The sequence below is a fragment of the Oratosquilla oratoria genome, chromosome 18 (assembly GCF_046742065.1).
Source record: "Oratosquilla oratoria isolate Oo_2021 chromosome 18, ASM4674206v1, whole genome shotgun sequence".
In the NCBI taxonomy this organism is placed as follows: domain Eukaryota; kingdom Metazoa; phylum Arthropoda; class Malacostraca; order Stomatopoda; family Squillidae; genus Oratosquilla; species Oratosquilla oratoria.
The window spans coordinates 23,068,009-23,080,508 of record NC_134794.1 but is presented as its reverse complement, the minus strand read 5'-3'; the positions used below and the strand labels follow the sequence as shown (position 1 = coordinate 23,080,508).

The 12,500-nt window shown below is 41.4% G+C and overlaps 1 protein-coding gene across 4 annotated transcripts in view; it reads left to right on the top strand.

Moving 5' to 3' along the window:
- The window catches only part of LOC143035118 (solute carrier organic anion transporter family member 74D-like), a 393,158-nt gene that overhangs the window by 183,048 nt on the left and 197,610 nt on the right, over positions 1-12,500 (top strand). For 3 of the 4 annotated variants that reach the window (XM_076201697.1, XM_076201695.1, XM_076201696.1), the window contains one exon: positions 7,538-7,720. The exons of the other annotated variant lie outside the window; for it this stretch is intronic. In XM_076201697.1, the coding sequence (XP_076057812.1) occupies positions 7,538-7,720 (183 nt within the window). The remainder of the gene's footprint in view (positions 1-7,537; positions 7,721-12,500) is intronic. 4 annotated transcript variants of the gene reach the window in all.

Here is a 12,500-nt window from a genome sequence, read left to right as displayed (position 1 = left end):
CTGCATGTTGGCCTCATCGAGTCTCTCGATGTAGATGGCTTAGAATAAAAGTGTATTGTGGTTGAAAAAAAAGTATATATATATATATATATATATATATATATATATATATATATATATATTCCTATTAAATGCTAAAGCACAAGTGGCGTCAATGATTTTAAGAGAACATTTCTCTAACTCTCTGTATTTCCTTTTCTCTTCATATTTCAAACTCTGAAGAAACCTAATCCAGAATCGAAAAGGATTGAGACAGAAAAGCTTATAGACCATCTCCAAAAACTTCAGCACGAAGGTGAGGTTGACCTTACACCCACCGTTGTTGACGAGTTGGTTGGCGAGTCGGGCCGACAACGCAGCACTTTCTCTAGTACAATTCTAAACAAATCCCTACGGGAAGCTGCCAAGGAATTACGTGAGAGAGAAGACATCATCATAAGAAAAGGGGATAAGTCGGCCGTCTATGTCCTTATGAAGAGAGATGAATATTTAGACAAAATGGACAACATCTTAAGTGACCCAACCAAATTTGAAAAACTAACCAAAGATCCTACAGATACTTTAAAAAAACGGGTTAGTAGTATGATTACTAGAGCTAATAAACTTCAGCAAGAAATAAAGTTTCCTAAGATTATTGGAGACTTTAAGCCTGGTATTGTTATGGAACTGTTAAGACCCACAAACCTGGCAATCCCCTCAGGCTCATAATATCTCACAAATGACATTACCCACCTATAGGATGGCTAAAATCTTAAACAATATATCAACTCCATTCATCCCCATAGATTACTCCTTGAAGTCAGCTGCTGAGTTCATTGACATCCTGAGAACTTCTGATCCTGACGAAGACATTGCATCTCTGGACGTGGAGAGCCTTTTCACCCACGTTCCTGCCCAAGAAACTATAGAAATCATCCTGGACTGCGTTTTCAGATATGGCCGAACCCCCCTTTCAATACCCGAAAGGCTATTGAAGGAAATGCTAGAAGCATGTACGATGGAGGCACCTTTCCTCTCCCACAGAGGGGAACTCTTCCGTCAGGTGGATGATGTTGCGATGGGGTCACCCCTGGGTGTCCTATTTGCCTACATGTACATGGCTGCTGTCGAAACTAGGACCTTCAATAGTCACCATAGACCGAGGATCTACGCTAGATATATTGACGATATTTTGTATCTCCGTCAGAGAAAGCAGCGATACCAGGAAGTTAGCAGACGCCCTTAAATCAAATTCAGTCCTCAAATTTACCATCGAAGAGAGTAAGGACAAAACCCTTCCCTTCCTTGATGTCCTTGTCGAAAGGAAAGAGGACCATTACGCCACTTCTGTTTTCACAAAGGATACCAATGTTGGGCGGTGCCTAAATGCCAGGGGTGAGTGTCCTCTGTAGCTGGCGCTTATGTTAGGCGGGCTTTCTCCCATTGCAGCACGTGGAAAGCTGTCCATACAGAACTTGAACGCGTTAGACAGGTGTTAACGAATAATGGCTTCTCTTGTAACACCATAGAAGATGTCATTAGAAAGAATATGGAAGAGTTTCACACCCGAGTAAAGACCACTGCTGACAACGCGGAGAAAACCCTAATGATTTACCACAAATTAGATTTTGGCACTGCTTACAGACAGGAAGCCGATACCCTTCGTAGGATTATCTCTAGAGGTGTTTCACCTCAGGAGCCCTACGAAAGGGTCTCACTGAAAGTCTTCAGCCGTCCCAACCTGATTGCCTCCCTTGTTATGAAAAGCAGCACCGTCCCCGAGTGTCCAAAGGAACTTAAAACCGGCGTAGTATATAAATTTAAATGTTCTGAAGGGGCATGCAAGCCCCTCGATGTTAGCTACGTCGGCCATACCCTCACGACCTTAAGAAGACGACTGCAGGCTCACCGTAACAACGGAGCCATCCACCAACATTTTGTCGATGCCCACGATAAAAAGCCGCCCCTAGTAGATCTCATAAGGGATACAACAATCATCCACCATGATAACAATTATGGAAGTTTAGTTGTAGCTGAGGCAGTGAGCATCGCTTTACAAAAGCCTATATACATATTTCATCTGATTATGTCCTCCCCTCCAATAGAAAATACAGACCGTGACCACAGAACAAAAACCCACATGGGGAATGTGTCCAGACTTCCGGGACGTAATTCCACATCGGGAAGCTGTCCCAGTTACCCTTTCCGTCTCGGTAGGGTAGACAGATTCCCAGCTTACGAGTGACCTCTCCCTGCCGTTTTCACTCGGCCTTATATACCCATGTTTGTATTGATGTATTGTATTACCCTGAAGATGACCATTTGTAATGGTTGAAACAGCTGTCGGTAAAATGAATCAACATTCTGAAGCCTTTTACTATTTCCTTTAGAGTTTGAAATATGAAGAGAAAAGGAAATACAGAGAGTTAGAGAAATATTCTCTTAAAATCATTGACGCCACTTGTGCTTTAGCATTTAATAGGAATTGTTTACGAGAAAGACTTTGCCCAAAACATATATATATATATATATATATATATCAACCACAATACTAAATCATTTTAAGCCATCTACATCGGGAGATCCGTAGAGGCAACATGCAGAAATTGAAACGTAGTCCGGCCAAGGACTCGAACCTGGCTAGCACGTACCAGTATTACAGTCCATTGTTCCATCATCCTCTCTTGATGGAGCAATGGACTAAGTCATTAAAGCATTGGTCAAGTGCTAGCCAGGTTTGAGTCCTTGGCCGTACCACGTTTTCCTGCATGTTGCCTCCACGGATCTCCCGATATAAATGGCTTAAAGTTAAAGTGCAATGTGGCTGATAAAAATGTATCTCTATTCACTGGGACCCATTCAGTGTTGTACATATATATATACATATATATATATATATATATATATATGTATATATATATATGTATATATATGTACATATATATATACATATATATATGTACATATATATATATATATAGATATATATATATATACATATATATATACATATATATGTAAATATATATACATATATATATACATATACTTATATATATATACATATACATATATATATATATATATATATATATATACATATGTAGTGCCGTCGATTGATTAGTGTTTAACCAAGAGCACCTCCAATGGGAGTGATCAGAGATACCCACATAAGAAAGATTTGGGAAATAAGAAATCAAGGTATACGCTGCCACCACCCAATCGTCTATATGGATATATCTGACCATAAATGGAAACTGCTCCTTGTTATTCACGTCTGACTCCGTCCCCTTTCCTCAGGTCGTTCGGGGTTGGTTCTGGGTAGCGAAAAGGCCTATGCCCAAGTGGGGTAGTAAAAGAGTATAAGTGAAGGTTTTCTATGTGAAGCAAAAATATAGTAAGAAAATACAAACGTATATTGTGGTTTTCTCCAACTAGACAATATATTGATCCTTACAGTATGAAAATATATGGGTATGCGAGACATTTAATAACACATATATTTTTTTTTTGCTTATGGGCACGTGGAAAAACGTAGTTATTTACGCTCCAACCTTCCGGTCACTGTATAAGTCTACTTACAATATTGTGTCTACCTTCAACCCCGTATTCTTATTAGAGAACGATCACAGACAGAATTGTACTCTAAGGATTACACTCTCATAGCTAATGTATATATGCGTGACACCGTCTAACTCCTTCCACTCAAAGTGTTTGTGGAGTACACTCCCTTAAACCCTTTTTTTCCTGTTATCGGGATAGTTTTTGGCATCAGATTCAAAACTTAATAATAATAATAACTATCTACCTACTATATCTGCACTATATCATTTAACTCACATATTGACATTTATTTTCATTAATCTTACAGAACGTACCCATACCTGTTATCGGGATAGTTTTTGGCATCAGATTAAAATTTTAGCTGCGCACAAAAAAAAAAAAAAAAAAAAAAAAAAACGAGACGGCTGTGTTCGTATCTATGGGTAAACTACTAACCTCCCTGTTGTATTATTTCGTAAAACTTCATTTCGCTTCTCAACACAGCCCCTAGCTGCTACAATCTCTCCCTAAACTATTTCTCTAGTGGAATCCTGAACTGAAAGTTGGGAATTTTTCCTATTACTCTTAAAATTAATGGCCCTAGTTTACGTCTCTGTCCGAACGTGTCAGTGACGTCACGGGTGGGCGGGGCTACGGTGCGCCCGCTATGTTCGAGAACATTCTAATGTCGCCATGAAGATTAGTTGAACCAAAATCAGCTGAAATATATTTGTAGCTATCTCCTATTGTATGTTTTTCTTCAATAATTATAGTAAGGCTCTTTGCCAACACATCTTGATGGGCAGACATAGAATAGAATAAATTCATGGTCTATTAAGGCTCTATTTTCTACTTTGCTTCTTGGTTGAGTAAAACCGTCACGACGTCCATACTACCCAGTCTCTCAAGTCAACACTCAAATAAATAAATAGATAAATAAAACGAAATTCCAAAAATAATATCCCTTCAAAATTCCTGTCCTTACACACACACACACACACACACACACACACACACACACACACACACACACAAATATATATATATATATATATATATATATGTATATATATATATATATTCTCTTATTTTGTGTGTGATTCACCATAGTTTTGAATCACGTGTTGGACTCGTGATCGACAGCATTTTCCCTCCTGGAAGAAACCTCAGAGCTCGTATATGACCGATGTATGGGTAATGCTGTGACATTACACGCACGCACACCCCCATCTCCCCGCCCACTACACTAGAGTTGGACAACAACTCGCAATGCAGCGATACTGAAATCATTTCAGCCCTGGGCGGGATTCGAACCCGGACCTCCGTAGTGGCAGCCGGGAACTTTACCAATTGCGTCACGTGCGTTTGTGTGTGTGTGTGTGTGTGTGTGTGTGTGTGTGTGTGTGTGTGTGTGTGTGTGTGTGTGTGTGTGTGTGTGTGTGTGTGTGTGTGTGTGTGTGTGTGTGTGTCCGGAGGTTTCCGTCTTCGGACTAAAATCCCCTGTCACTGGAGATCTGATAATGTTATTGCCACAAATGAATTCAGTGAACCTTCACTCTCAACTGAATAAGATTTTTTTTTCTGTCACCAGATTGCTAAATATCCCTAAAAGATAACATAAGCCAAAATTATATTTCTACTCGTTTTTATCTATGTGTTTATCTATTTCTTTATTTATTTATTTACTTTTTTTAAATTTATCATCTACCTATTTATTATCTGCCTATCTGTTTGTTTACTTCCTATGTATATATATATATATATATATATATATATATATATATATATATATATATATATATTTGTTTGTTTTGTTTCATTTTTGTTTTTTTATCCAACTTTGTAAGGGACCGAAAGGTTTTTCGTAGGTACGCTTTAACATTGTAGCTCACTGTAACTAAGTCATTATATTACGCAGCTGTTTGGGCTATGCAAGACGATAGAAAGCGTATTCCTTCCTGTGCGTTAGCACAAGTCGAACCGGACAAGAGGAACACAGTATCTGGTTTCCACTTGTAAGGAGCGGACACACCAGACCAATGTTGGTCACATGTCTGCGACACGTGTAGACGCACCTATAAGCAACACCGAATTTTTTTTACTCATATTTCTTAGCGGTCGCCTATCAAGACAGCAGCGCAGGACTCGTAGTAATGGAATTGAATTGGACAAATTTAGGTTGAAGGAGGAAATAGGCAAGAACCGGTTTACCAATAGAGTGGTTAACAAATGGAGTACCTTGGTAACCATATAGTGAACGCTGAAAGATTTTTTTAAGAGAATATTAGATAACTTTAGAGATAGGGATAAAAGGTGGTAAGGAAGTGCCTTGTGTAGGCCATATGGTCTCTTGCAGTCTCCTGCATTCTTATGTTCTTATTTTCGTGGTCTATGTTATCGGATAACCGCGGCCTCAGGAAAGCTAGCAATGATCACCGAGTTGTTCCACAGGATTTCTTACTGATACTGTTGTGATGTGGCCACAGGATTAAGCGATTATATTATAGATATCAATGTTATAGTTGTGATAGGCGTGAGAAAGAGATACATGTGCCTCCCCCTTCCCTAGTGGCTTAGAGCGTCGCGACTTAAGACGGAGCCCATGGGTGGAGGCGGTCTGAGGTAGAGCCCCTTCAGAGTTACAACAATTCCGCAGAATGGACACAAAAAAGCGGTGTGTTTGGAGGTGTCGCAACTCTCTGTATAAAGGGAGTGCTGATGCACCCGAATGTACAATAACAACCCGGCATATTCAGTGAGAAAACACAATAGGTGCGAAGAATCAATAGCAATAACAAACAGTAATCTCGAGCGAAAAGGATTTGGCCACAAAATGGATCCCAGTCATTCATCATATCGTCATGTCGCAACTCTGTATAAAGGGGCTCTGGTCTGACGCTGCGTATCGGCAGGCAAGCTCGTAGCAAGGGCAAGCTACATTAAATCCTTACGATTCAACGATTCAAAAAGTCTTCACTGAGGAGGCACTCTCCTAGCCTTCTCTGAGAGGAGAAGTTTCGAGACGTTAAATCGTCAAACCAACACATTCCAAATGATATCTTTGTCCCCAGCCTTCTCGAGTGAATCAAGAATTGCGGCTTGACACGAAGTAACTGAAACACTCCTTCTTCCTAAAGTCCAGGACACAAGCGGAATAGTAGGTCTTGTTTACAAATGCCACAAGTCTCGCACGCGTTAAACTTCTTTTTTCTTCCGACGTTATCATCAAAACATGTTAATTTGAGTACTGTTTTTTGTATTTCTACTTTACTATTTCATTTCTTGTTTATTTAAAATTTCAAAAACAGTTATTTTACTCGCATTGAAGAGTATGTTAGATTTTCAAAAACTGCAGACGTTCATCTCGTCATGAACCTCCTGGTTAGACTAGTTAAATCCTGACATGATTCTAGACTGGTTGGTGAAATTCTTCAAGAATCGTTGGGTACGTGGTTACTGATGACTAGTGTGAACGAAGGTTTGATTAATACATGCCATCATGAAATGTGACTTGCCCTCATACAAGTCCAACGTAGATCGTCTTGACAGTCTGCCACGCCTCCGTGTGAACTGTCTCTCCCACACTTCGAAAGTTTACCTTGCACCCCGCCCCCTCGTGTGACACTGTTTAATAGGAGTATCAGAGAATGCAATGGGAACCTGCGATTTTTCTAACTACACATTTGTTTTGTTTTTGTCTTCTCATGTTAAACATTGCTTCCCTCATCTTTCCCAGTCCTTTTTCTAGCGCCTTTTCACCTGTGACGGCCTCTACTGTACACTGATTGCTATCGCCTGGTATCTTACAAAACAAGATCTTTATTTTGCGTCATCATCCAAAAATGATTGACTGGGCCAGTCTTACCTTCTTATCCTTAATATCGTCTGGCACTAGCCAGAATAAAACCTCTAGAGTATGTAACACACGAGGCGAAGTCGTGATACGGGAGTTTTATCTAATTAAGAACTATACGGAATTAAGTAAAAGTTCCTTTCTTACCATATCACACCTTAGGCTTCCTCGTCATCGGGGGTACCTTATTTGTGATCACGTGGTCCTTGGTTCTCCTGCCGAGGGTCATGCCGAGCTCCCGAAGACGCGCCGTAGAGGAACTTCGTTTGGCCGCTGAACGTGGAGCCAAGGCCTTCAGACTCCACGCACAGGCTCTTCGGCCCCCAAGCAGGAGGCCCGTCAAAGGTAAGGCTTTTGTCGGGAGCTTAACGTTTAACTATTTAATGATGGAGAGGTAGGAACGAGGATAAGGTACTCCGTGGGATGCAAAACTACAGTTCTTGTGGCACTCCGCGTATTGCGTAGAAACTTAATAAATCTAAGAGATTTTATCTACAGGAACTTTCTACTGAAACTTTCTCGCTGCTTGGTATGGCCTTGTATATTTAGGTTAGGCAACATTTTCTTGATCAAAATGAACTCCAGTATGGATACCCAAAAATTCAGAGTTAATCACAACTTCCTCTCTATTCAGAAAAGTTGTGTTTACTGATGTGGTTTTTCATTGACCCATTTGATGAATGATAAGAACACACTCAGAGTTGGTTGACATGTTGATGTATTCAGAAGGTTATTATACAGTTTCTATTTACTTACGTGTATTTGTATACAGTGTATAAGTTTAGGAGCGTGTCGTTTGCTTTCGTGTAGGAAGGAAAAATCTAACCTTTTATTTGGGATTGCTTTTGCTCAGGGACTTTCAAAAGTTATGTCGTCACATATTTCCCATTGTTGTCATATATAGTTTATCTCCCTAAATATCTGAGATTTCTGCATGGGCATAGTCTTATTTTCTTTGTATTATATAATACGTAACGTCAAATATTTCTATCCAAACAAACAAAGCCCCCTAAGTGCTCAAATAACTCACAAAATATGCGAGATAAGAGTTGTTGTGTGGAGGGGCGTCTGTGTGTGTCTGCGCGCCCGCCCGCGTCTGTGTATGTGTGTGAGATTCACCATGGTCTTGGATCACGTCTTGGACTCGTGATCGACAGCAATTTTTCTCCCGGAAGAGAGCTCAGAGCTCAAATATGACCGATCTATGGGTAATGATGTGACCTTACACACACACACACACACACACACACACACACACACACACACACACACACACACACACACACACACACACACACACACACACACACACACACACACACACACACACACACACACACACACACACACACACACACACACACACACGCACGCACGAACGCACACACACACACACACACACACACACAGATACACACGCGCGCGCGCGCGCGCGTGCCCACGACAGTTGGAGTAACGACTCGCAGCGCAGTGATACTGAAATTATTTCAGCCCTGGGCGGGATTCGATCCCGGACCGCCGTAGTGGCAGCCGGGAACTCTACCACTGCGCCACGAGTGTGAGTGTGTGTGTGTGTGTGTGTGTGTGTGTGTGTGTGTGTGTGTGTGTGTGTGTGTGTGTGTGTGTGTGTGTGTGTGTGTGTCTGTGTGTGTGTGTCTGTGTGTGTGTGTGTCTATGTGTGTGTGTGTGTGTGTGTGTGTGTGTGTGTGTGTGTGTGTGTGTGTGTGTGTGTGTGTGTGTGTGTGTGTGTGTGTGTGTGTGTGTGTGTGTGTGTGTGTGTGTGTGTGTGTGTGTGTGTGTGTGTGTGTGTGTGTGTGTAAGGTCACATCATTACCCATAGATCGGTCATATTTGAGCTCTGAGCTCTCTTCCGGGAGAAAAATTGCTGTCGATCACGAGTCCAAGACGTGAGGAAAATTGCTGTCGATTGTGTGTGTGTGTGTGAATACTTTGTTGTTGACTGCGTGTTGCTGGGTGGAATCGGGTTCTTCTATAACCATATTCACCTAATCGAATGATATAGGGTCAAAGCATTTTCATAGCATACCGCGTTTTCACCTGAGTTTAGTTAATTGGTATTTACTTTGTAATGAACGATTTCAGTATTCAACATGTTTGCCGTCCTAAATATGGTTATCTACATAGCTGTGTATTTCGTGTGCATTAATCTTCCCAGTGTCATTTCAGTTTCATTTGTGCGAACTTTTAATATCACATTAAAATGTACGAGTGAGAGTATGTGTGAACGCATTTGTGTATTCTTCTCTACGTGAATATGCGCGTATCTGCGAGTATATATTTTCCATGTGTGCAGAGATGTCTGTATTTATCTTTTCTCCTACACACATCCTTTATGCACGTCACTTCCTTGTGTTCGTGTTTAATGACTTTTCAGTTCCCCATATGCCTGACACGACATTTCTCCTGTTATATCTCCCTCTCAACCACTCCAAGGGATCCACATTTTTATTCGCGTACAGAAGCCTTAATTCCAGTACACTTTGTAATATTGCCCCATTTTTTCTTTCTTTTTTGTTGCTCTTGTTATCCTTTTCGCATCCGTCAGTCGCTGTGTGCTGTGCTGACTCACGTCTTCATCCGCCTTCATGTTCAAGGAGGCCCTAAGCACCTAAACAGTTTCACCTCCACCACCATGTCGCATTTCGGTTGAGTATTTCAGGTGCTTTTCATAGTCTTGGTCTTGTCTACATTTATTCTCATTTTTTATCTTTTGCATATTCCACACCGTCACTTTTCACCAAACCACGTCGCACATGTTCGCCAAATCAGCTTTTACCCTTCTCTGTATATTTATATATATGTACATATACTTTGTATATGTATCTCTCTTTATATATATGTATATGTATATGTATATGTATATGTATATATATATATGTATATATATATATGTATATATATATATATATATATATATATACATACATATATACATATACCAAAGGCTTTTTCCCCCTACATGGGGGGTAGCCAAAAAGAAAAAGGCATAGAAACCACTCCCACCCATTCCATTTCCTATATATTCCACTCCCCTCCACCCTCCTTCCTCCCTCTTATCTTGGCACCTCCTAGACGACGAGTCATCCCTGCATCCTGTCCACTGCCTTGGGTCAGAAGCAGTGTCGCAAGACACTGCACATCCACAACAAGGCCGCTTCATAAATTCGGCGACCCCCCCTCTCCGTCCCCTCATGCAGAAAAGGAGAAGACGGGGAGAAATCCCTTCGGGCTACGTCATTTTTTTTTTTTTTTTTTTTTTTTTTTTTTTGTCATACCTACTTCCTCACCCCCAATCCCCCACTCACTCCCCCTCATGCATCACAGCATCATCTATACACAACCCCTCTCCATTCACCCCTATTTTCTGTCCCCATCCATCCATCTCATCCTAGGACGTCCCCTCATATTCACTCCTTCCACCTCTGCCTTCCATACTTCTTTTAGCAATCTTTCTTCACTCATTCTTTCCATGTGTCCAAACCATCCTAATACCCTTTCATCAACCCTATCTCCCAGTTCCCTTTCCACCCCTGTTCTCCTCCTCATCTCCTCATTTCTCACTCTATCCAGCCTAGTAACCCCTATCATACTTCTCAGACATTTCATCTCAAACACATTAAAACTCCTCTCTTTCTCATGTTCCATGTTTCTGCCCCGTACATTGCTGTTGGCACAATCACTCCTTCATATAACCTCCTCTTAGCATCCATTCCCAGATGTCTATTTCTCATTACACTTTTCAATCCGCCAAGGCATTTACTCGCTTCTCTCAATCTACATTCTACCTCCACCCCCACTCCTCCCTTTACTGCCACATTTGCACCCAAGTATCTAAAACTATCCACTTCCTCCAGTCTTTCACTCTAAATGCTCACCTCCAGCCTGCTGTCACTATCTCTCCATGTACATCTCATCACCTTACTTTTACCCACATTTATCTTCAGCTTCCTTCTTTCACACACCTTCTCAAACTCTGTCACTAACTTCCTCAATCCATCCTCTGATCCTGCCACAAGCGCAGTGTCGCCAGCAAACAACAACTGGCTCACCTCCTACTTTTCTCCATTTTCTTTAATCATCTCCAACCCCTGACCCATTACCTTTGCATTCACCTCTCGCACCACCCCATCCATGTAAAGATTGAACAGCCAGGGCGACATAACACATCCCTGACAAAGTCCCACCTTTACCTCCAACCATTCACTTTCTCCATTTCTAATCCTAGCACAAGCTCTACTACTCTCGTAAAAACTCTTGATTGCTCTTAACAGCTTTTCTCGCACCACCCCATCCATGTAAAGATTGAACAGCCAGGGCGACATAACACATCCCTAACGAAGTCCCACCTTTACCTCCAACCATTCACTCTCTCCATTTCTAATCCTGACACAAGCTCTACTACTCTCGTAAAAACTCTTGACTGCTCTTAACAGCTTTCCTCCTATCCCATATATCTGCAGTACCTCCCACAGTGCCTTCCTGTCTACCCTGTCATAAGCCTTTTCCAGATCCATAAAAGACCAAAAAACATCCTTACCTTTTCCTATGGCTTTCTCACATATCTGTCTTACCACAAAGATCTTATCTACATAACCCCTACCTGTCCTAAACCCACACTGTTCCTCACAAATTACCCTCTGTTCCTCTCCTAATCCTCTCAATCAAGACCCTCCCATAAGCCTTCCCAACTGCACTCAACAAGCTGATCCCTCTGAAACTACTACACTCACACTTGTCCCCCTTTCCATTGTAAAGTGGAACTATACTCCTCCAGTCCTCCGGCACTCTACCCTCTCTCAAACAAACATTAAACAACCCTCATCAGCCAGTCCACCATCACTGTGCCTCCTTTCTTCAGACACTCTGCATGGCATCCATCCAGACCAGGTGCCTTACCTGCTCTCATCATCTTAACAGCTGCTTTCACTTTATCCTTCCCTATTTCTCCTCCATTTTCCTCACTCATCACTCTCATTTTCTTAGCGCTTCCCATTGCAACTACCTTTCCCTCCCTATCCTCCTTCACATTTAGCAACTCCCTAAAATACTCTGCCCACCTTCCTCTCACTGCCTTCTCTTCCATTATCATCTCTCCATCTGCACC